This window comes from Bos indicus x Bos taurus, chromosome 19 (genome assembly GCF_003369695.1).
Source record: "Bos indicus x Bos taurus breed Angus x Brahman F1 hybrid chromosome 19, Bos_hybrid_MaternalHap_v2.0, whole genome shotgun sequence".
NCBI lineage: Eukaryota > Metazoa > Chordata > Mammalia > Artiodactyla > Bovidae > Bos > Bos indicus x Bos taurus.
This window is the reverse complement of record NC_040094.1, coordinates 28,818,270-28,841,395: the sequence shown is the minus strand read 5'-3', so window position 1 is coordinate 28,841,395 and position 23,126 is coordinate 28,818,270. Positions and strand designations below refer to the sequence as shown.

Genomic DNA, 23,126 nt, shown 5'->3' with positions numbered 1-23,126 from the left:
GAGTCTCCTCCTACTGTGATCAGCTTAAATATGAAAACAGCATATTTTTGCCTTATAGTTCTGTTAATTTGTAAAATCCCCTCCTCATCTGAGAGTTAGGATGATGGTTGTGAATGTATGGAATCTACCATGAGGAGAAACAGGTCCAATAATTCACTTACTATACATACTAACCAGCCACATGTTATAGTTCAGCCTCTCCATGCACTAGGGAAGGGAAACATTACTGGAAGGGAATAATTAAAGCCTGTAGTGTGAAAGGCCAAACGTGCTATGGATCCCAAGACAGATGGCCTGCTGGACTCGACAGACTCATTCTGGGATGTCAGATGGGGGCAGGAAACAGAACCAGGCTAGGAAGGAAGGAGTTAAAGAGATAGTTAAACGGAAAGGCCTTAACAGACATAGCTAAAAATATCAGAAAGACTGCCCATGTCCCGGTTCAGAACTGGAAGGGATGGGACATAAACGGCCTCTTCGGAGGATGGTTCTCTTGGCTAGGAGGAATTAAGACAATTATCGGGGTAGTCATGGTCATGCTCGCTGGATGCGTGCTTATTTCTTGTCTCATGCCCCTCCTAGTCAGCACTGTAAAAAGTTTCATAGAGACAGGTGTTGAAAGAAAGATAACCACTCAATTACTACATATAAGAGGATACCAGCAGTGAGCAGATGATGATATTCTCTGAGGCTGCAGATGCACCCTGAGTATCAAGAGGGAGGAATGAAGAGAAAAAAAATAAACTAAAATAGTTGCTTAAATTTATTGCTATGCTCACTGCTCACCGCTTCCGCTTTGGTAAACTGGCCTGCTTATTGCTGCTCACCACCTCTGCTTCTGTGAATGGGCTTGCTTGTTGTGTCAGCCAAACTGCTTAGGCGGGAAAGTCACTAGAACCCATAAGCCCGCGCCATATAAAAGATACCCAGAACAAAGCCCAGGTGCTCAGCCTCTGGAGGCGACTCCGACTCCGCTGTGCCTGCACCAGTGCGGAATAAACCCGGCTGTTCCGCATCTCCTCATTCCTTCGCCACGGTTTCTCTAACAGGGCCACTGGGCCTCATTCTTCACTCTTGAGGCTTGTCTTGTCGCAACCCACTAGACAGGCAGCTCATTTACACCCGTCGTCTCCTTCCTGAGGGGCCACTCCTGCTGGAAAGAGCACGGTGGGTAGGTGGGAGATGCTGGGCCGGTTTAGAGGACCTAAACAGAGACCAGGTGTGGAAAGGGCTGTGGATAATTCCCTACCATGTCTTACATCTAGCCATTTAACAAATATAGGTATAGACTAGACACACCTAATACATTTTGGGTCTAGAGGTAGGACAGGAGCTGTTATGTCACACCCATGAGCCTAATCCTTAGGTAAAGTAGTACCAAGTCCCTGGGTACCGCCGGTGCCGCCCTTGCCCACTTACTCTCCTTCCCGCTAAAGAAAAGCCGAAAAAACAAAATAAAATGCCTAAGTCTTGTCTTTTAGCCCGGTGCCTGGGATCAGAGGTTGAGCCCTCTTCCGGCTGCCAGGATAGCTACTCAACTCTGGGTCAGAGCTAGGTTTCCGCCAGTCTGCGGCCACCACATGAAGCGGCCCCACCGGGCAGCCTCGTGCCCTCCTCCCGGGTTCCCAAGCTTGCCCCACCTCAGTCAGGCCTCGCCTGCCAAGGAACCCTGGTATGAACCTCAGTTGCGAGGAGGGGGTTGCTATCACGGTTCCCAGACCTTCTTTTGGATATCCACTCGCAAGGCAGAGGGTTGAGGATCAATTCCCACCACTCCCAGGATCCCAGCTATTCACATTGCCTCCGACCTGCACTTGCCCCTTCTGATTTCCAACCCCCCTGCCCCTTCCAAATGCTCAAGGCTGCTCAACCCGCACTGGGACGTGGGGGCAGGCTGGGACCTGGGGCTGCGTGGGGTGCGGACAGGTTGAGGGCTTTCACCGAGGAGGAGGATGTGTTTGGGGCTGAAGGGCGCCTTAAGGGCCAGGCGGTGGGGGCAGGAGGACGGCGAGGACGACGGGGAGGGCTGGGGTCAGACCCGGTGGGCTCGTGGTGGGTGTAGGGAGCCCGGCCCCCAGGCTCAGGGTTCGCACGCAGCGAGGGAGACTGAGGCCCTGCGGCGCCGAACCCGCCACCTGGCAGGCCGCGATCCCCGCCCTCGGCGCCCCGCCCCCGCGGCCCGGCGGCCGACTAGTGGCCCGCCGCGCCCCGCCCCCGCCCGCAGTGCCCGGATGTGGGTGACGTGCGGCCGCCATCTTCCCGTCCCGGGCAGCCAGCGCCAGTCGGAGCCAGCTCGAGCCGCCGCCGCCGCCGCCGCCGCCATCACTGCCGCTGCCAAGTCCTCCGTCCGCTGCCCCCGCCATGTGAGTCGGCGCCCGCGCCTGCACCAGGTGGCCGGCACTGGCCGCCGCCCTTAGGCCCGGGCCTGGGGAGGGCCCGGGGTTCGACTAGCGTCCCCCACGCGCCCCGCGTCCCGAGACCAGGCCGGCGCCTGTGACTGCGCGCGGGCATCAGGAGAGCCCCGCGTCCCGGGTTGGCCGCACGGAGGCCGATCGCGGGAGGGAGCGGACTCCCCGTCTGGCCACTCCGCCTCTGTCATCGCTGCTGGGTCCACCCCGGACCGTGTCTGTGAGGTCGCCCTCATTTGACAGGCGGGGAAACTGAGGCCCGAGGGGGAGGGGGCCTTCCTCAAGGTCACGCAGCAGCTCGCCTGCGGGGCCGGACGTAGGCCGGGGCTCGCATCGAGTGGCTTTCTTCCCGGCAAGAAGGAAGGGAGGGACGGATGGAGGGACGGATGGAGGGACAGGCGAATGGGCGGAGCCCTGGCTGCGGGGCCAAGGGCTGCAGGCCTTGGTTCTTAATCCGCCCCTGCCCCTCAGGTCGGCTACCGCTGCCACCGCCCCCCCTGCCGCCCCGGCTGGGGAGGGAGGCCCTCCTGCGCCCCCTCCAAACCTCACTAGTAACAGGAGACTGCAGCAGACCCAGGCCCAGGTGGATGAGGTGAGTAGGGGTGGTGGTGTCAGAAACAGTGGGAAGGATCCTGAGGGTTGACAAACCGGTACGGGGGTCCATCTTGGGTTGGGGGTGATGGCAGTTCATGTTTGGGTACGAAAATATACCATGGTCCGTCCTTGTCAGCATGCAAGTACGGGAGGGCCCGTGGGGATGTTGGTCTGGCTAACCTGGGGTGTTTTCACCCTGGGTGGATGCTCTGGTGAACGGCAGGCTGCTTGAGGCTCGGGAAATAGAGGGTGGTGCTGTGATATCTGAGCGGTCTGGCTACCACATGCACCTGCTGTGTGCTGCTTGCATTTCTCTGGTGTGCTAGGCATGTTCTGTATATGTCCTTGGCATGTTAGCCAGGCCACATGGGGGTGCCTGTTCCCTGTGTGAGCTCATGGTGGGTGGAGGAGTGCCCTTTGAGATGGGCCTTGGCACACACCCCCCTGCCTTGTGGGCCTTCACCCAGGTGGTGGACATCATGAGGGTGAACGTAGACAAGGTCTTGGAGCGGGACCAGAAGCTGTCGGAGCTGGACGACCGTGCGGACGCCCTCCAGGCGGGGGCCTCCCAGTTTGAAACTAGTGCAGCCAAGCTCAAGCGCAAATACTGGTGGAAAAACCTCAAGGTAAGGGTGGAGGCAGGCGGGAGGATAGGGAGGAGGGGGGTGAATGGAGTATCCTGGTCTGTCTCACTGAGCCTCCCTCTCATCCCCAGATGATGATCATCCTGGGAGTGATTTGCGCCATCATCCTCATTATCATCATCGGTGAGTAGGGTGGGAGTGGCTAGGGCCCTTTCATGGAGAGGGTTCCCCTGCGGTTTCTGGGTTTTGAAGGTCATTAACCTAGATTTTAGTATTCAGCAAAAAGCATATATGGTTGCCAACAGCAGTTCTAATTCATCTAGAGCCCCAAACCTTGAAGTTCTTTAGCTTGCACTTTGCCTGATTCTGGGCAATTTCTGTTAAGATTTTCAAAAACAGGAAAGCTGGTGGATCCCCAAGGCTCCCTTGAGGCCCTGTTAGGCCTAAGAGCATAATAGACTGGGAACCTGGAATTGGGGAGTGGGAGAGCAGCAGAGACCGAGGGGCTTGAGAAACAGCTGGGAAGCAAACCACCCCATTGTTTGAGAGCTGTGCTCTCAGAGGATTAGGGGTCTGTGGCCCCAAGACCATACCATGGAGTTGAGGAGACCTTGGAACCGATCTGTATAGCCTCCTTGCTTTACAGATGAAGAACCAGAGGCCAAGAGGGGAAGGGATGTCACCTAGCTGGGAGGTGGGGAAGGTGGGAGCAGGGCTGGGCTGACACACTGCTTTCTCTCTTTCTCTTCCTCCATTCTCCGTCTTCTTCCTTCTCTTTCCCTCTCCACAGTTTACTTCAGCTCTTAAACCCCTGAGGAGCCTGCCCTGCCCAGAGAAGGGCCTCTCCCCCCAACCCCCAGCCGCTCCTCCACCTCTCAGCCATATCTTCCAGCCCCACCTCCCCCGGATCCGTGTGTGTGTGTGTCGTGTGTGTGCCCCCTTGTAAATAGCCAGCTGTTATTTATACATATATAATATTATATATATTTGGTCTGTTTGTAGTTTTATTACTAGAAGATTTTTTCCAGTTGTCCTTAACACCCCTTCCTGAGGTTCCCATCACTTCCTTTTCCTCTTTCCCTCCTTCCCTTTCCCTCTCTTCCTGACCAACCCCAAGTCCCCTTCATTTGCATCTGCTATGCAATAGTCCCTCTTTCTCTCCTTCCCTTGGATTTAGCTGATCCTTCCTCCCACCCTGGCCTTCCCCATACCTCCACCCCCCACCCCCCATACAAAAAAGACAAAAAGCAACCGTCCAGGCTTCCCTAGGTGCATTTTCTTTGCATCATTGGGAGGCTCTGAGACTGGTCCCTCTTGGTCCTAAGAATCCCATGGTCTTCTGGGAGCTTCCAGCATGTTAATTAGCATCCATTTGCCTACTGACATCCCTTTTGGTTTCCTTTCCCTCATCACTTTTCTGTTCAGTCTTTCAGCCTGTGTTTCTTTTTTACTGAGGATTTAGTCCCTGTTGGTCCTTGTATCACACTTTCATTTGCATGACATTACTTGCAGGTGGTGGGGAGCCTGGGCTTTTGGGGAGCCAGGCTGTTCTGGCCCCCAGAATCACCCCCTCCAGCCCCTCTAGTCCAGTTTGCATCCCCATCCCAATTTTCCAAACCTCTTGTCCCTCCTTTCCCTCCCCCCAGCTGGTGTGTAAGTGTATTGGAGTTCAGTGTGTTATGATGGACCAATAATTCTGCCACTTGGAGTCTCTCCCCACATTCCTGCTCCCCAGTTTTCATGTGGGGTGCTCGGTTGACATTCCCACGAGGTCTCCCTCCCTCCTGTCTGCCTGATCTGCCTCCTCCTCCTCCCATCAGGAGAGTTGGGGGTTGGCCACAATCCGATCTGTTTTGGGAGAGGTGGCTACAGTGTGTGAGGGGGTCATCACTGCCTTGGGGAGGATGGGGCAGGGCATCATCCCCCCAAATCCTGCCTGAAATCTCTGGTCCCACCCCTGCTGGGGGGTGGATTGAAAACCCTTCCTCATATGGGGGGTGTTACCCCATCACTGCCCAGCTCCTCTGACTGCCCCCTTGAATTTAGGGCGGGGGTACTAGTCACTGCCAATATGCATATGGGACTTGCTGGAAGATGGGGATTCTTGCCCCTCTCCAGGGCGGTCAAGCCCAGAGAGAGCTGTCTCCCTCTTAGGTGAAGTGATAAAGGAACGGTCTAATGTCTTTTTAAATGGCACAATTTTAGGGGTCTGAGGGTGAATTCCCTTAACCTGCCACTGGAGGGGACCCCCAAACTCTTTCTTCTCCCCACACTTGAGGTTTTTGTGTGGAGGGGGAGCAGGAAGATCTAAGCTGTGGTGTGAAAGGGTAGGGAGAGATGCTGGGGGTGGGGGTGCTGTGTTCTAGACCCCCCCATATTATCCCAGTATCCCCTGCCCCCCTTCCCTCACCCCATGCCCCCAATTCTGTGGCGCATCCAGATTGTGAAAATGTACAATAAATGTGTAATGAGTAACCAGGTGATGTTCTAAGATCTTTTCTTAACCAGTGGGAAGCATATTGGATCTGCAGGTACAACCGGAACGTTGAGAGGATACATCTGGAAGAGACAGCTTTGCCAAGGGGCCTGACCTTGGGCAGGGCAGGGCAAAGGCAAAGTATGATTCTCAAAGTAGCCACGAGGGGGCACAAGGAGTTGGTAATAGAAAATGTTCATGATCCCAGTGTCAGCATGGTGAACCCTGACACTGGAAACCTGGAAGCATGGCTTCCCAACTTTCCCTGCTCTCCCTTTCCTGAGGGCATACTCCACTGTTTACTGGATCCCTTTCTACTCCTTAATTAACTCTCAGATGCTTTCAGTCTCTCCCGTGGTCATTTATTCCTAGGCCTGAAGTAGATGGGCAGCCATGAAATTTCTCTCCCTCATTCTGACTAGCACAGTGCCAGCATCCAGAAGGAGTTCATAAATACTTACTGAACAAAACCTCTCAGGGAGACCCAGCCAAGTGTGGTGTGGAGCTGACTAGATGGCCTGCTACTCCTGTGCTCTGTTGTGGGACTGGTTACCTTGTACACTATACTGAACTCCTTAACTTCCAGCTCCGTAACACATGATGTGGCACCCTAGCATCCCTGCCCACAGGCACTTTAATAGTACGTGGAGAGTGCTGGGTAAGTTCTGGAGGGCCCACTTTTCTGGGCTGCAGCATGAGGATTCAACAGCACAGGAAACTTAGTGTTTCCCAGACTTCTGGGCTCCGAAGAACTACCAGGAACGCTTTTTTAAAATAGATTTTCAAGCTCCTTCCCCAGAGATCGATTCAGCAGTTGTAAAGGAGCCAGAAGATTCTTACAATTAGGTATACAGTCATCATAATGTTCACTTGTCGAGGGCTTACTATTTTTGAGACAGTGCTCAGGTTCGCGCTTCATCTACTGAGTAATTTACAGGTGTAGGATTATTGCAGGCCTTAGGACCCACTTTATCAGGGACCTGATACGAAGGTACCAAATCTTGACCCCATTAGAAACTAGTGTGTTAATCCGGACCGATTATGTAACCTCTCTCTCTCATTTATGAGGCAGCAGGAAGTTAAGTCAGCTGCCTTCTCCCGAGTTTGTAAGCAGTGCACCTCCTGGCTTACAAAAAAATAACCTGGAAGGTGGCTATCGTCATCATTATGACAGGGTACTGAGACCTGAAGACGGCTTCACCCTAACGCTCCCACCTTTCAGCTTCAAGGAACTTCAGAAATCCAGGTCCGAAGTCCCAGCGCGGGGGCGCTCTTGTCACGCGCCTGACGGCTCACAAAGTGCCCCTACGAAAGCCACGACCGGTTACATCTGCGCATGCGCAGACTCGACAGTCTTAAGGAAGAGTGTCGTCAAGGAAAACCCCACCTTCTAGGTAAACAAGTTGCCGCGTGAGATCGCCCGCACGTGTCCTCTACAGCTCCTAGACACCTCAGCCTATGAGAAAATCTGAAGGGCTGGACTGGCGTTTGCGTCACCAATCCTAGGCAGGTCGGGGAGGGGTGGGTAGGCAATGCTGCCACAGCCAATAAGGACTTAGGAGGTGGGTGGAGGCGTGGCTTTCGAGCAGACTTCCAATTAACGTGCTAGGGCGGCCCCTCCCGCACGTGGATCTGTCACTGCTGGTTGGCAAACTGACCAATGAGAAGATGACGGAGGCGGGCGGCACCAATGGTGGCAGTGCGGAGCCTGGGTGGCCGCACGCGGCGTGGGGCATGGGTCGGCGCTCTTAGGCCAATAAGCTCCAGGGGCGTGGCGTCCTGGTCGGCGGGTGGGACTGGAGAAGTGAAGTACCCTTGATCCTAGTTGGGAAGAAATTGGATGGTGTGCGCGCCGAGCGGTGAGTGCTCCGGCGTGGCGGGTGAGGAGCGGCCGTCGGTATGGATTTTTCCACGGTGATGTGTTCTGTAAGGAGGGGTGTTAGTGCAGTGTAGTGAAACGTGCGTGCTAAGTAACTTCAGTAGGGTCCGACTCTGCGACCCACTGGACTACAGCCCACTAGGCTCCTCTGTCCGTGAGATTCTCCGGGGATCTTCCAAATGGCGTGATCACCGCGGTGTGAGCTCTGATGGTTGTGGGGGAATAGGGACTGCGAACTCAACTCTAGAGAGATGGGAGCGGGAGTCCCTTACATCACATCCCTCAACGCCCTAAGGTCCCTGGACCCCTGATTGCTTCAGGGAGGGTCTTGGAAGTTGGCGAACTGAGGGAGCTGAGAACCCTGCTCCCAGGGAGTTATGGTACAGGACCCCTGAGAGCCGGTGGGGGGCGTTCCAGGGCGTGACTGCTGTTTGGGTAGGCACCTTAAGCACTTGAAATAGGCAGGGGTTCTGAGGCTGGAGAGAGGCCCTGGTAGGGCAGGTGGGAGGGTACCAAACGGTTGCTGCAGGTGGGGTGATGTGTGTGACCCTGAGCTAATCAAATCTCGACTCTAGGTGTCTTTCTTTCGTGTAAAAGGAAGGGGTTGGGCTTCAGAGCCATTCTTGGGAGTAAACGTGAGGTAGCAACTGTCAGATCCTGAGAGGGAGAATGGGCTTGTGCAGATTGGCTGTACATAATGTCTTCCTGAGTTCTTGGAGTGAGGAGGCATCTACAGGGTGTATCTGTCTGTACAAGCAGCCAGGCCTGTGGTTAAGTGACCTGCTGTAAGGTGGAAGACTGAGGAAGTGGGGTTCCTACGAAATCAGGGGGGCCGGTGGCTGCTAGGGTGTTCTCAAGGACTTTGTGAGCATGTGAAAACTGGGACTGTGATGATTTGAAGTGTGTGGAGAGTGCCAACTGAATGTCCTAAGGGAGAAGAGAGAGTGGATGGAGTCTGTGTTTCAGGCACCAAACTTAGAATTGGCTGGGTATTTAAAAGGTCCAGGTTCCCAGAGCTGGTAACACCTCAATAGGTTCCTGAAGGGTAAGAGGCCAGAATTATGAACCATTATCACAGCTCAGATTTAAATCCATTTATTAAGAGCCTGAGAACATATTATGAAGCAATTTAGGCAAGTTTAGTAATTTCTGAGGCTTAGTTGGTCCTTGTGGAATGGGGATAGTGATGCCCATCTCACAGGATTGTTCTGAAGATTAAAGAAGATAACGTATGGAAAGTGCTCAGTGCAATGTCTGGGTCGTGTCTTAATTTTTTTTTTTAGGTTAAAAAAATGGCTATGGAGTGACAAAATAACTGTGACAGAGTGTAAGATTTATGTGAATGCTGTGGTTGGGAACTATTCTCACATTCTTAAGGTGTTTTTTTGTTTGTTTGTTTGTTTTTTGCAAGTTGTGGTGACGTCCTCCCCATTTCCCTCTTCCTGGTTCTTCTGGTCTTGAGGTGCCAGGCTTGCTTATTCCTCCCTTTTATTCCTCTCCCAAGATCCAGGCTCCAGCCTGGGCTACTTGCTCTTTACCCGTTCGATTTCCTCATCCTAGACCCATTCTTCTCCCTATCCCTCCTCCCTCTTTCTGCTGCCATAGTAACAAGAGATTCAAGCTCTGAAGGGGGCCTCAGGGAAGAGCAAAGGTCTCTTGCAGAACCTGGGCCTCCAACTTCCCCGCCCTGGCTTTGGGACCGGGCCAGCAGATGTGTACAGTCTGGGAGAGGGGGAAAGCCAATGCCAGGAGCTGTAGGAGCAAGCCAGGGGGAGGGCGGATGCGAGCCTCGAGCGGAGAGCCAAGCATGGGGGCGAGGGAGGGGGGACCCCTTCCTCCTAATCCTCTCTCCAGGAATCCCTGGCTTGGGGACAGGACGGCTGTCGTTGGGCTGGGGGAGGCGCCCAGGCGGGTGCATGTCCTGGGATACTTGCCCAAAGTACACGATGTTCCCAAGTGCACTGGCCGCCGCCCTCTCGGGCTGGCCGTCTCCCAAACCACTGCCTCTCCAGCCTCCCTGCCCCACATTCCCCGGCTGCCCCGCCCCGCCCCCTTCCTCCGCCTTGACGTCACCGCCGCCTCCCGCCCCCTCTCCTCCATTGACGGCAGCGGGGCCTGGTTACTGTGGGGACCGTGAGGCAGGATTCTGGTTAGGGCCTTGAGAGCAGGTGGGGGCTGCTGGAGCGCGACCTTTTTGTCTACGAAAAAGAAAAATATGGAGGTGGAGGTGGACAGCAAGGACCGCCTGTGTCGGGGCAGATCACTCTAGAGCCCTGAGGAGTGCCGGAGAAGAGGAAAAGCGGTTTCGAGAGAGGTGTCTGAAAAGGAGACAAGGGACTGGACCACAGTATATGAGTTGGGGGGCCATTTTCAAGGAGAGAATACTGAGAATTCACGTTCCGGAATTCTCTATTTCCTGTGACTTCTTGCTTTGTTTTTTTCTGGGTTATTCTGTAACCTTCCTGCGTCTAGCTTTTCCACAGACCCTTGCTCTGCCACCGCCGCCCCCCCCCCCCCATGGGGAACACCACTGTTAAGGACAGCTTAGGCCACGTGACAATGAGGGGTGTGCACCCACAGCTGATTACGTCAGCATCAACCTCTTCACTTGCCACCCACGTTTCTAGGGAGCCCTACAGGAACTACAGCTCAGTCTTGATTGGAGGGGGTCTGTGTAACTGCAGCTCTTTGCGGCTCAAACTGGCACTTTATTCCCCCAAATTAGGATTCAGGGTTCTGCTCCTTGCCTCTTAAAAATAAATTATAATTTCCAGCCCCTTCTCTATTGCTGACGTCCCTCCTCCTCCCCTAGCTATATTTACAACAAAGTCACCAAGTTTATTATCACCCTACTGTGTATTAGGTTCTCTTCTAGGGGCTGGGAAATACAGTTAAGGAGATAGATGATGAGGTGCTTGGCTTTGTCTTCTCCTAGTGGTGGGGACTTGAAGGCTTTGCCACCCCACATTTTCTGTGTATAAGGTCTCTTCTCTCAGCCACCCCCTTTGTTGCCCTGTAGCCCTGGCTTCCTGGCCCTCACTTAGGGGCCAGCCCTAACTGTGGGTGGCTGCATCCTCAGGAGAAAAGCACTAGTCACCACGTAGGTTGCTCAGAGTGGCATGGAAGCACCTGCCATTGTTTCCCTTCACAGCCTCTGTTGGGTTCTATCTGCCGCTTCCATTGTTTGGCATCCATCATCCCACTCCACTCCCTCCTCAAATTGCCCTCCTCCTAGCTGTCCACAGGATTTGAAGTGTCAGAGGAAGGGATTGGATATGGCTTTATGATGACGACAAGGCTGGGGAGGGGAACCTAGGAACAGCCAAGCTGGGTTTCTGTCTGTCCCTCTCCTCCCAAGGACCAGTCATCTCATCCAGCTTGGCCCACCTCCTAAGGTCTGCATTCTTTCTGCCCACCCTCTGGCGAGGCCAGGGTGTCCTGTTGTGCAGGACAGGTCAGTTCAGGGAGTAGACCCCTCTTAAATACCTATTGTGGCCCAGGTATTTTCCCCGAATAGGGGCAGCTTACCTCCCCTCCCCTCCCTTCCATTATTTACTGTGCAAGGCGTACTGCGCCCATTGGCTGGGTTGTGGTGTCTGGGGCCCTTCAGTCCAGTGCCAGCACCCAGATCCACGTGCGCCCGTGTGTGTGACACAGCCCTGACCTCAGTGGGGGCCAGTAGCCAATCAGGCGCCGGGAAGAGATCCCCAGCCAATTGGGGGCGGGGCCTGCGGCTCCACAGGCAGGAGGCCAATGAGGGGCAGTGCCTGGCGTTATGCAACCCGCCTCCTGGCCCCGCTGAGCTTCCACTCCGCTGCGGGTTGCAACGGCGGCAGGCAGGCGGCCGGAGGGCGCTCGCGCGGCCAGGTAAGCATCTCCGCGGCCACCACAGTGGCCAGTCTTCGGCCTTGAACCGGATTGCCGCCACTTGCAGCCTGATGGACCGCATTTGGCCCGGGCGCTCAGACTGCACACCAGTAATCCGCCTTGCTTGCGGTTGTCCACCCCCTCTCTGTCCCCGGGGACATAGGTATTCCTCGAACCGTGTACTGAGCGTCCGCACTCCTGCTTGCCTACCTTACTTCAAGCTTTCTCCCGGCTCCCAGCCATCCCGGCCTCACACCCTCCCCTCCCCAGGCATTCCCCTACTGCCTTTGTCACTCGGGGGTCCCCGGTTTTACCCCAGCACCGGGACCTCTTCGGGCTTTACGCTCTCCCTGCGCTCCCTCCTCCAATCCCTGGCCTCGCGCCGGCCGTGATGTCAGCCCGGTTCAAGCTGGAACATCCCGTTCCCGGTGCTAGTTCCTGCTGTTGGCCACAGCCTTCCCTTTTCTCCTGCAGCTCAGAAAATGCTCTGGGGTTGGGGGTGTGGTTGGAGAAGGGAAGAACTAACTACCTGCTGGCTATTGTGTGTCCCTTGGTCAGAGCTGAGTATGTCTGCCTCGGATGGGTGTGTATGTTGAGGGGGGTGGGGTGGTTGAGTGTACAGAAAAGTAGGGGAGTGAGGAGAGAGGATTCTTGGGTTCCTGACAATGGCAGGTGCCGGCTTCGGTCCTGTGGGTCGGGAGAGGGTGCAGGGGCCGGAGAAGGGAAGGCTGTGTTATCTTGACCAGCATAACTGGGATCCTGGCGAGTGCCCGGCCGAGGCTTTTACGCCGAGGGCGGCGGTGATTATATTTTGCCCTGGGGAGCAAGGCCAGCCTCTGAAACTCCGATGGCCGCCCCTCTTCCTATAGCCACCAAGGCCTCCGGGAACCTGGGATGTATTAGAGGTGGGCGACCCCTGGTTGCATCTGCCAGTATGGGAGGGTGGCATTCCCCCTGTTTCCGCCGAGAAAGGGGGGAGGGGTCGCCCCTGCCGCCCTCTTGTGGGCCCTCCAGCAACCGCTGAGCTCAGCCGCTGACGTCGGTTTCCCTGGCGACCGCGACGGCGGCGGAAGCGCGTGGTGGGGCCGCGCACGTCCGCGCGCATGTGCGGCGGAGGTGGCGCCGCCCCCGGGTAAAATTAGCCCGGAGGCCTAAATATAGGAGGTGGCAGGCTCAATCCCTGCTCTGAGGTCTTGATGTCCCAGGCCGAGGGGGGGCACTGATGGGAATTTGGGGATGGGAGGTATCCAGGCTGTGGCTCACAGCTGTAGTCCTAGTCGACCGCTCAGGTTCTATCTAACCCAGGCCATACTGACAGGGGATGTTGGGGGAAAACCCACCTGCAGCCCCGGCTAAGGGGACAGGAACAGAACTTGCCCAGGCTGCCTGTTGGAAGCCTGGGTCCCAGGATTATGGGAGCCTGCAAGGGAGGGTCCGAGTGAAGCCGACAGGTGTTGTGAAGTTACAGCCCAGGTTTTTCTCCTTGGTCTCTTCAGGTGCTGACTGTGGTCAAACTTCTGAGGCCTCTGAGACCCAAGGGGTCTCCCACCTCCCTCCTCTAGCCAGGCCTTCTGGGCCCCTTGAGCGTCTGTGGTGGCCTCTCCACCTTCCCCGTTCTCCTGCCCTCCCCATGGCCCAGACATGAGCAGGAGCGGCCCCCTAGAAGGGGCTGAAGGGGGAGGGGACCCCAGGCCAGGGGAACCCTTTTGTCCTGGAGGGGGTCCATCCCCTGGGCCTCCAGAGCACCGACCTTGTCCTGGCCCCAGCTTGGCTGATGACACGGATGCCAACAGCAATGGCTCTAGCGGCAATGAGTCCAATGGACCCGAGTCCAGGGGTGCATCTCAGCGGAGTTCGCACAGCTCCTCCTCCGGCAATGGCAAGGACTCAGCTCTGCTGGAGACCACTGAGAGCAGCAAGAGGTGTGTCTGGATGGGTGTAGCAGGTTCTGGGAGTGGTCTCTGGAGCCATCTGAGCAGGGAGACAGGCCCCAGCTGCTGGCCTGCTCATCGTGTGCCTGTTGCTTCTCCTGCAGCACGAACTCTCAGAGCCCATCCCCACCCAGCAGTTCTATTGCCTATAGCCTCCTGAGTGCCAGCTCTGAGCCAGACAACCCTTCTACCAGTGGCTGCAGGTTTGTGGGGGGAGACGGGGAGGACGGGGGCAAGGGGACTGAAGGCCAGGCTCTGGGGCTAATGCCTGTAACCCCCTCCCTCCTTGTGGGCCCTGCAGCAGTGAACAGTCAGCTCGGGCAAGGACTCAGAAAGAACTCATGACGGCACTGCGAGAGCTCAAGCTTCGGCTGCCCCCGGAGCGCAGGGGCAAGGGCCGCTCCGGGACTCTGGCCACACTGCAGTACGCGCTGGCCTGTGTCAAGCAGGTGCAAGGTGAGTGGTGCTCCTGGGAGGATAATGGTCAGGTTCTGGGTGACCGTGGGGAGCTGTCTCCTCGGTAAATGCGCTGCTGCCCGCACCCCATAGGGATTCCCTTCTAGCTTAATCATTAAAGTATCTGCTTGCAATGCAGGACACCTGGGTTCCATCCCTGGGTTGGGAGGATCCCCTGGAGTAGGGAATGGCAACCCACTCCAGTATTCTTGCCTGGGAAGTCCCATGGACAGAGGAGCCTGGTGGGCTGCAGTCCATGGGGTTGCAAAGAGTCGGACATGACTGAGTGACTAAACCACTACCCACCCCTGCAGCCAACCAGGAGTTCTACCAGCAATGGAGCCTGGAGGAGGGCGAACCGTGTGCCATGGACATGTCCACCTATACTCTGGAGGAGCTGGAGCACGTCACATCTGAGTACACACTCCGCAACCAGGTCAGTGCGCACCCCCCCGCCGCCCCACACCCGACATGCCTCCAGCCCCGTTCCCACAGCTCTCGAACCTGTGCTCATCCTTACTCTCTCGCCTAGGACACCTTCTCCGTGGCTGTCTCCTTCCTGACAGGCCGCATCGTCTACATTTCCGAGCAGGCGGGTGTCCTGCTGCGCTGCAAGCGGGACGTGTTCCGGGGTGCCCGCTTCTCTGAGCTTTTGGCTCCCCAGGACGTGGGCGTCTTCTACGGTTCCACCACCCCATCCCGCCTGCCCACCTGGGGCCCAGGGACCTCTGCAGGTGAGGTCCCTAAGTGCTCAGGGGAAGATGAGCAGTCGTCGGAAGCAACTGCTGTGAGGGGCCAGGGGACCCAGGCTTTTCCTCGCTGGGATTTTCTCAGCCCAGGGAGGGGATGTGGAGCCGTACTCACTGCCCTCCTGGTCTGTCTCAGGTTCAGGCCTCAAGGACTTCACCCAGGAGAAGTCTGTCTTCTGTCGTATCAGGTTGGTGGGGGACGTGGGAGCAGACCCCTTCCACCTCCCATCCCCCCACCCTTCTTTGCTAGGTCAGCCATGACCTTAAGCTGGAGGGTGGGTGGCTCTTCACTGATCATCTCTAATGCCCCTTTCTCTTCCTTGCTAGAGGGGGTCCTGACCGGGATCCGGGGCCTCGGTACCAGCCATTCCGCCTAACCCCATATGTGACCAAGATCCGGGTCTCCGACGGGGCCCCTGCCCAGCCATGCTGCCTGCTCATCGCAGAGCGCATTCACTCTGGTTATGAAGGTGGGCAGCCCCAGGCCTGACCTGGTTGGGGTAGGAGGAAGGGTGCCTCCTCTAGGCTGGGGGTAAAGCAGAACAGGAGTCTGGGAGACAACTTTGAAACAGAATGAGGGTTTGAACACCCCTTTAGAGGTCGAGCTGGGTAAGAGCTCCAAGCTAGGAGAAGGCAAAGAAAAGTGCCTTGGTTTTCAGTTTCGTTATTGGTGTGGGGCACAGAGATAGTCCAGACCGTCTCTGGAGGCCAGGGGGCTCGGGGGAGAGCTGTGGAGGGAACCATCTGCCTGCCAGCCTAGGCCTGAGGCAGCACATGGAGGGCCCGGGAGCGGGAGCATTCTGCCTGAGATCCAATGGCCTCGCCCCCTGTGCCTCAGCTCCCCGGATCCCCCCTGACAAGAGGATCTTCACCACACGACACACGCCCAGCTGCCTCTTCCAGGATGTGGATGAGAGGTGAGGTCAGGATCTGGGGGGAAAGGAGGTGGCCAGGGCCGAGGCTCTGGCCCCTCTGATGCCCCCTCTCCTCTCAGGGCTGCCCCGCTGCTAGGCTACCTCCCCCAGGACCTCCTGGGGGCCCCAGTGCTCCTCTTCCTGCATCCGGAGGACCGACCCCTCATGCTGGCCATTCACAAGAAGAGTGAGTTTCTCTCTTCCTGATCGCGCTTCCAGCTGTCTCCAGGGCTTCCTTGGGGCTGCTCCTGTGATTGTGTCTCTCGGGGTTGGGGGGATTCCACCTCACTCAGCCCTCCCTCCCACTGACCTGCACCTTGTTTCCCATGGCCTTCAGTCCTGCAGCTGGCCGGCCAGCCCTTTGACCACTCCCCTATTCGCTTCTGTGCCCGTAATGGGGAGTACGTCACCATGGACACCAGCTGGGCTGGTTTCGTGCACCCCTGGAGCCGCAAGGTGGCCTTTGTGTTGGGCCGCCACAAAGTACGCACGTAAGTGGGCACGTAAGTGGATCATGCCCTGGAAGGCGGGCCAGCGTGGAGGGGCCAGGGCTCAACTCCCCTCCCGCACCCCACAGGGCGCCCCTGAATGAAGATGTATTCACTCCCCCGGTCCCCAGCCCTGCTCTGTCCCTGGACTCTGACATCCAAGAGCTCTCAGAGCAGATCCACCGGCTGCTGTTACAGGTAAGGGTTGATGGGAGGGGGCTTGGGAGATAAGGAAGGGGGCAGAGTGGGTCTCAGACCACCTAACCCATAGTCACTCTCCCTGCCTCAGCCTGTGCACAGCCCCAGCCCCACGGGCCTCTGTGGAGTAGGCCCCGTGCCTTCCTCTGGCCCTCTCCTCAGCCCTGGCTCCTCCAGTGACAGCAATGGGGGTGATGCCGAGGGACCTGGGCCTCCTGCCCCGGTGAGTGGCCCTTGAGTCCCCTGTCCTGTCCCCTTGTCCTCAAGAGTCAGCCCTGCCAAGCCCAGGGGAGCGTCGTCCACCTCCTTTCCTTTCTTGTTCTGCTCGCGTCATAATCTTCCCACTGGGGCCTTTCTCTTGTACTACGCTCTGGGCTCCCGAGGCTGGCCAGGCCCCCCAGTGCTGCCCACTCCCCACCCTGTTCCACAGGTGACCTTCCAGCAGATCTGTAAGGATGTGCACCTGGTGAAGCATCAGGGGCAGCAGCTTTTTATTGAGTCCCGGGCCCGGCCTCTGCCCCGGCCCCGTGTCCCTGGTGAGTTGGCGAGGGTGTGGGTGGGGAGCGAGGCCTGGGGGGTCCCTGGACCTTCAGCCCAACCCAGAAGAGTTTCTCTCTTTTTGATCCAGCTACTGGCACATTCAAGGCCAAGACCCTTCCCTGCCAATCCCCAGACCTGGAGGCGGCCCCGGCTCCAATCCAGGCCCCAGTGGCCTTGGCCGCTGAGGATGCTGAGCGGAAAGAAGCCTCCAGTTGCTCCTACCAGCAGATCAACTGCCTGGACAGCATCCTCAGGTCAGGCCATCTGGGCACCTTCTCTGCCTGGGGCCGCGGCCCCGCCCCACCCAGACCTGCCCTCATGTCCTCTGGTGCCTCCTCAGGTACCTGGAGAGCTGCAACCTCCCCAGCACCGCAAAGCGCAAATGTGCATCCTCCTCTTCCTGCACTGCCTCTTCGGCCTCCGACGACGACAAGCAGCGGGCAGGCCCAGTCTCTGTGGGCGCCAAGAAAGGTGAAGACTCGGGCCTGCCCTGCTCCCGCAGCCCTGTCCTCTGGCCCTGTGCCTCTACATGTCTTTGGGGCCCCCACCTCACTCTGTCCTGTCCCCCTGCCAGCCTCCCCTGTGCCATCCATCTCCTCTGCACCGGGGTTTCCTTTCCCAGCCACCCGGGGGGCAGGGTGGTAACTGGCACCATCTCTCTGCACAGATCCATCAGCAGTGCTGCCTGGGGAGGGGGCCACCCCTCTGAAGGAGCCGGTGGTGGGAGGAGGAGCCCTGAGCCCACTCGCCCTGGCCAATAAGGCGGAGAGCGTGGTGTCCATCACCAGTCAGTGTAGCTTCAGCTCCACCATCGTCCATGTGGGAGACAAGAAGCCCCCGGAGTCGGGTATGGGTGTGGCTGAAGGGGCGCAGAACCAGGGCTCCATCTGGTCCCACAGCCAGAGCTCCCTCCTTCCTTGCCTTTTCCTGCCCTCTGGCCCCAAATGGAGAGAAGGAGCCTCCATCTTAGCGTTTCTCACTCTGTGCTCGCCCGCCAGCCTTCGCCACCTTGTCTGTCCCCCACTTTGCTTCCTGTGTTCTTACTGTCAATTCACACACAAAGTTTGGGGTGCAGGGTTCAACCTAAGGTGCTCCCCACAGAGGGGCTGAAGGCAACGCTGTTGTAAAACCCTTGAAGGGTCTTTGGGCATTGACCTGGAAAATGCGTGAGGAAAGAGTCGGGGTGGGCTTCCCTTCCGAAGAGGGTCATGGGGGTGTCATCCTTGGGTAAGGCCCCTGGAGGGGACCGAGTGTCCTTTCTTATTACCCTGAGACACCTTTGCATGGAGCTGCCCAGAACCGGTCCTTTGGGGGAGGTGGCCAGGATTTTCAGGGGAGGCCTAGGCTTGGCCACAGGGTGGAGGCCGGGCGTTTGGCTAAGCTGTTGGACGTGGAGGGGTTGGTGCAGGTGTGCTAATTGTGAGGTGCTCCTGACCGTTCCCTCATCTCATCCTCAGACATCATCATGATGGAGGACCTGCCCAGCCTGCCTCCTGGTCCAGCTCCCAGCCCAGCCCCTAGTCCTACGGTAGCCCCTGACCCAGCCCCAGACGCCTACCGCCCAGTGGGCCTGACCAAGGCCGTGCTGTCCCTGCACACACAGAAGGAGGAGCAGGCCTTCCTCAGCCGCTTCCGTGACTTCAGCAGGCTGCGTGGACTGGACAGCTCCTCCACAGCCCCCTCGGCCCCTGGCGAGCGAGGTAGCCACCTGGGATGCCCCTGAGCCTGCCCGCGGCCCGGTCGAGGACCAGAATGTCAGGGGAGGGAGTTCTTGAGGGAGAGGCTTCTGCTCCAGGGACCCAGGGTGTTGCCGCCTCCACCACCAGGGCCCTGCCCAGGGACAGGCCCCTCGCCAGCCCCTCCCCACTAGGGCGAGGGTCTGGGCTGCTGCCCAAGAAGGGCAGCCTGGGGAGCTGTACTCAGAGGCAGGCCGAGGCGCTCTGCTTCAGGTAAGCCACTCCAGGCCCAGTGTAGGGGCAGGAAGTGTGCCCACTCAGGACTCTGTTTGCTGATTGGGAGGTCTATGTAGACTGGCTGGGAGGACTGGGGCAACTTCAGGGGGCAGAGGATCAGCGTTTTGGGGCAGCTTGCTGCCCTCCAGGTGCCTGCGGGAGGCTCCCTGAAGGCAGACGTAGGACTCAGGACTGGGCTTTCCTGCCCACCTCTTTGCTCCGTTGTGAGCTAGGCAGAGCACGGCCCAACTGACAGGAGGATCACCCAGGCTGGCAGTGCCTGCTGGAGTTTGGCAGAGGGGTCAGAGCCACCTGCTCACTCATCCATGGGCCTACCCTGCCGCCTCCTGTCTGCCAGCATGCCTCTGTCTTCTGCACACCCCCAGCACAACCCTTCATGTAACCTCTCCTTTCCCTGGCTCCTTTGTCCATAAATCCTCCCCTGTCGCTGTGATTCTTCCCTGAAGGCTCCCCGTCTTCCCGGGTCCCCTCTGTTATGTGTGGGCCGGGGAGCCAGAGGTCCTTTACCTACCCTCTCCCTGGTCAGAGTGGCAGGGCAGTGGGGGCTGCAGCGGCCTAACCCCCAGGCTGAGGGCCTTGCTAACCCTCGTTTCTCCCTTCAGGCTGCCACCACAGCCTTGCCATCCCCGGCCGCCGCCACCACTGCCGATCCAAAGCCAAGCGCTCACGTCACCACCAGACAACTCGGGCCGAAGCCCCCGGCTACATCTCCCAGCCCTCGCCTGTGCCACCCTCTGCCCCCTGGCCCCCGCCACCAGCCACTCCTCCCTTCCCAGCTGTGGTCCAGCCATACCCACTCCCCGTGTTCCCCCCGAGAGGTGGCCCTCAGCCTCTCCCTCCTGCTCCCACGTCTGTGCCTCCTGCAGCTTTCCCTGCCCCCCTGGTGACCCCCATGGTGGCCTTGGTGCTCCCTAACTATCTGTTCCCTACCCCATCCACCTACCCCTACGGGGCACCCCAGATGCCTGCTGAGGGGCCTCCTACCCCTGCCTCCCGCTCCCCGTCTCCGTCCCTGCCCCCGAGCCCTCCCCACCGCTCCGACTCTCCGCTCTTCAACTCAAGATGCAGCTCCCCACTCCAGCTAAACCTGCTGCAGCTTGAGGAGGCCCCTCGAGGTGAGGGGGGTGCAGCGGCAGCGGGCTCTGGGAGCAGTGCTGGGCACCCCCCTCCCAGCGAGGAGACGGCAGAACCAGAGGCCAGACTGGTGAGCTCTGACCCGGTTCCCCCCGCCCCCATCCTCTTAAGGCCCCCACACGGCTCTCTCCCCCAACCCACCACCTGGTCCTCCCCCTCACGCTTCTTCCTGCCCTCCTGGTTGTCCCCAAAGGATGGAGTCATGGGGTGGGAGACCCCAGCTGAGTTTCTGAACAAGGCAGAAATCAGCTGCCTCATCTGTAAAGTGGGGACAGTCCTGTCTGTCTGACAGGTGGCGAGGACATCCCCATAAACTTCTGAGAGTGCGTCTGCCACTTGGAAGGGGTCCAGCGTCACGTCCTTCCTCTTCGCCAGTTCTCCTCTCACTCAGCCTGAGCCCATTGTCATGGAGTGGGAAGAGACCACTTGGGCTGGGTGTGCCCCCATCCAGTGGCAGCAGTAGAAGGGAAGCCTAGGTGTTGATTCCTTAATCCCTCCCTGTCCCCCTCGCCTCCCCTCCCCCAGGCGGAGGTAACTGAGTCCTCCAACCAGGATGCTCTCTCGGGCTCCAGTGACCTGCTGGAGTTGCTGCTACAAGAGGACTCTCGATCAGGCACGGGCTCTGCTGCCTCAGGCTCCTTGGCCTCCGGCTTGGGCTCTGGTTCAGGCTCCCATGAGGGGGGCAGCACTTCCGCCAGCATCACGCGTGAGTGCCCACCCCCCCCCAAATACTTTCCAGGGTAGGTCAGTGTCTGGGGAGTTGGGAAGCTAGGCTGCACCTTGGCTGAGTGGCTTGGGTCCACGCCCTGCTTTCTAAGGCCAGTGGGCTGGACCTGCAACCTTGAGTGAGGCCTGGTGGAGCACCCACTGGCCTGACTTTTGGCTACCTGCCTCTCACTCTACAGGCAGCAGTCAGAGCAGCCACACGAGCAAGTACTTTGGCAGCATCGATTCTTCAGAGGCTGAGGCTGGGGCTGCCCAGGCCAGGGCTGAGCCTGGGGACCAGGTCATTAAGTATGTGCTCCAGGATCCCATCTGGCTGCTCATGGCCAATGCTGACCAGCGTGTCATGATGACTTATCAGGTGCCCTCCAGGTGAGGACTCTGGGAGCACTCCTTGCCTCCCCTTCAGAGGAGTGGGGAGGCTGCCCCCCTCACTCCCTAGCTAACTTGGGTTTTTCTTTCTGGGTCTGGCTCTGCCCTGGGGCATTCCTGTTCTGTCTCCTGCCCCTTGGAGCCCCAGCAATAGTCAGGATGAGAGCAGCTTTCTTGGTCTTGGGAAGGCCTGAACTCTCAGAACACGTTTCTGGGGAGAAGCATGAGGCACGGAGTGGGGGGCTGCGATAGAAGAAAAGTGCCAGCCTCCTCGTGGGCCCTGGCCCCAGCTCCCATTCTCTGCTTCCTGAACCTCTTCCTGGAGCAGGGACATGGCCTCTGTGCTGAAGCAGGACCGGGAGCGGCTCCGGGCCATGCAGAAGCAGCAGCCTCGGTTCTCGGAGGACCAGCGGAGGGAACTGGGTGCTGTGCACTCCTGGGTCCGGAAAGGTCAACTGCCTCGGGCCCTTGATGTGATGGTGAGAGGAGAAGTCTGGGCCAGGAGGGTGAAGAAGGAATTGAGCTCAAGTTGAAAGGACAGAGGCTAAGGGCTGATCCCTTCACTGTTCCTTGGATCATTAATTCTGAAGGATGTTAATTCCACTGAGCTTGCTGCTGGGTTATTTAGTGTTAAACCATGTGAATTTTGTGGACCTTTTCTGGGCCAGTCCTGTACTAATGTACATTGTGGCTGTCCCAGAGTGGGGTCCGGAGACAGGATGCGATGCATTTTCCAATATTGTTGACCCCATGTGCATCCGCCTGAATTAGTATTTCCTAGGCATACAGTTTGGAAAGTCCTCTGGGGCTTGGGGACAAGGGGAGCTGGGTTGGCAGGTCAGTACTGAGAATCTGCCTGACTCACCCATACCCTTTCTTCCTCCAAGGCCTGTGTGGACTGCGGTAGCAGCACCCAAGAGCCTGGCCATCCTGATGACCCTCTCTTCTCGGAAGTGGATGGACTGGGGCTGGAGCCCATGGAGGAGGGCGGAGGCGAGGGTGGTGGCGGTGGTGGTGAGGGTGAGGGCAGCGATGAGGCCCAGGCCCAAGCTGGGGCCAGGGTCTCGAGCTCTCAGGACCTGGCCATGGAAGAGGAGGAGCAAGGTGGGAGCTCACCCAGTCCAGCCTTACCTGCCACAGAAAATGGCACCAGCTAGACTCCATTTTGGGCCACCTCCAGGTGTGCATGAGAAGCTTCCTTCTCTCATGCCCCAACTCTCAGAACTCAGATGTGGCTGGACCAACCAATAAGAGAACTGCCCCAGCTTCTCCTGCTTTAGGGGAGTGGGGCCCCCGTCACCAGCCCAGGACCCAGGGGCTGCCTCTGGCCTCTTTGGGAACAGAGGGTGGCATTCTTCAGCCCGGCCCAGCCCAGAGAAGACTCCCATCACATCCCCAGTGAGGAGTCTTTCCTTTTCCTGGACAAGATTGCTGACAAGCTGCTGAAGTGGTCTCTCCAAGTCCCAGCTGAGCCGGAGTCCCTGTCCCTGGGGATTGGGGCTGCATTTATTTATTGGGGGAGTCAGCCCTCTCCCCCACCTCCTCCCCAGATGAGGGCAGGAGGAGGGTGTGAGGCCCAAGGAGGACCCTGCGGTCCAAACCCCTAGCTGCTCCAGGGTGGGGGAGGTTGGTGGACCATGGAGTCCCTGGTGCTGCCCCTCAGGTGGGACCCAGGTGTTCTCAGCTGTACCCTCTACCGATGGCATTTGTGTTTTTGATATCGTGTCTGTTATTTTTAATACAAAAAGGAAAAAAATACCAGGTCTTTGTGGAATAAAGTTTGAGGGTTGGGTTGCACCTCTGGGGGGGAGAGGGGGGAGGCTCTTTCCCTCCCCTTCAG

The 23,126-nt window shown here is 58.0% G+C and overlaps 2 protein-coding genes across 7 annotated transcripts; both read left to right on the top strand.

The window, feature by feature from the left end:
- The first annotated feature begins 2,264 nt into the window (after positions 1-2,264).
- On the top strand, positions 2,265-6,065 carry VAMP2 (vesicle associated membrane protein 2). Its single transcript, XM_027519403.1, has 5 exons — positions 2,265-2,363; positions 2,880-3,000; positions 3,470-3,628; positions 3,718-3,769; positions 4,377-6,065. Coding segments are annotated over exons 1-5 (351 nt in total). The 5' UTR covers positions 2,265-2,361; the 3' UTR covers positions 4,394-6,065.
- Positions 6,066-7,819: 1,754 nt separating this feature from the next.
- Positions 7,820-23,044, top strand: PER1 (period circadian regulator 1). Of its 6 annotated transcripts, none has more exons than XM_027519398.1 (23): positions 7,820-7,921; positions 13,305-13,730; positions 13,844-13,942; positions 14,041-14,195; positions 14,510-14,631; positions 14,728-14,929; positions 15,081-15,132; positions 15,272-15,414; positions 15,783-15,861; positions 15,939-16,045; positions 16,196-16,349; positions 16,436-16,544; positions 16,636-16,767; positions 16,975-17,080; positions 17,173-17,338; positions 17,425-17,555; positions 17,752-17,931; positions 18,542-18,784; positions 19,660-20,261; positions 20,717-20,897; positions 21,097-21,286; positions 21,612-21,765; positions 22,174-23,044. In XM_027519398.1, exons 2-23 carry the CDS (start codon positions 13,450-13,452, stop codon positions 22,441-22,443), a joined length of 3,858 nt encoding a protein of 1,285 aa, XP_027375199.1. In that variant the 5' UTR covers positions 7,820-7,921; positions 13,305-13,449; the 3' UTR covers positions 22,444-23,044. The 6 variants fall into 6 exon arrangements, with proteins under 6 accessions (XP_027375199.1, XP_027375202.1, XP_027375200.1 ...); XM_027519401.1 differs by having other exon boundaries at positions 7,855-7,942; XM_027519399.1 differs by having other exon boundaries at positions 7,869-7,959.
- Positions 23,045-23,126: the final 82 nt, after the last annotated feature.

Excerpts from the sequence above, each read along its gene's own strand:
- PER1 (XM_027519398.1), top strand. The coding sequence starts at position 13,450 with ATGAGCAGGAGCGGCCCCCTAGAAGGGGCTGAAGGGGGAGGGGACCCC. Across the intron at positions 13,731-13,843 it reads ACCACTGAGAGCAGCAAGAG|CACGAACTCTCAGAGCCCAT; the intron begins GTGTGTCTGGAT and ends CTTCTCCTGCAG. Across the intron at positions 16,350-16,435 it reads GGCCGCCACAAAGTACGCAC|GGCGCCCCTGAATGAAGATG; the intron begins GTAAGTGGGCAC and ends CGCACCCCACAG.
- VAMP2 (XM_027519403.1), top strand. Across the intron at positions 3,001-3,469 it reads CCCAGGCCCAGGTGGATGAG|GTGGTGGACATCATGAGGGT; the intron begins GTGAGTAGGGGT and ends GCCTTCACCCAG. Across the intron at positions 3,629-3,717 it reads ACTGGTGGAAAAACCTCAAG|ATGATGATCATCCTGGGAGT; the intron begins GTAAGGGTGGAG and ends TCTCATCCCCAG.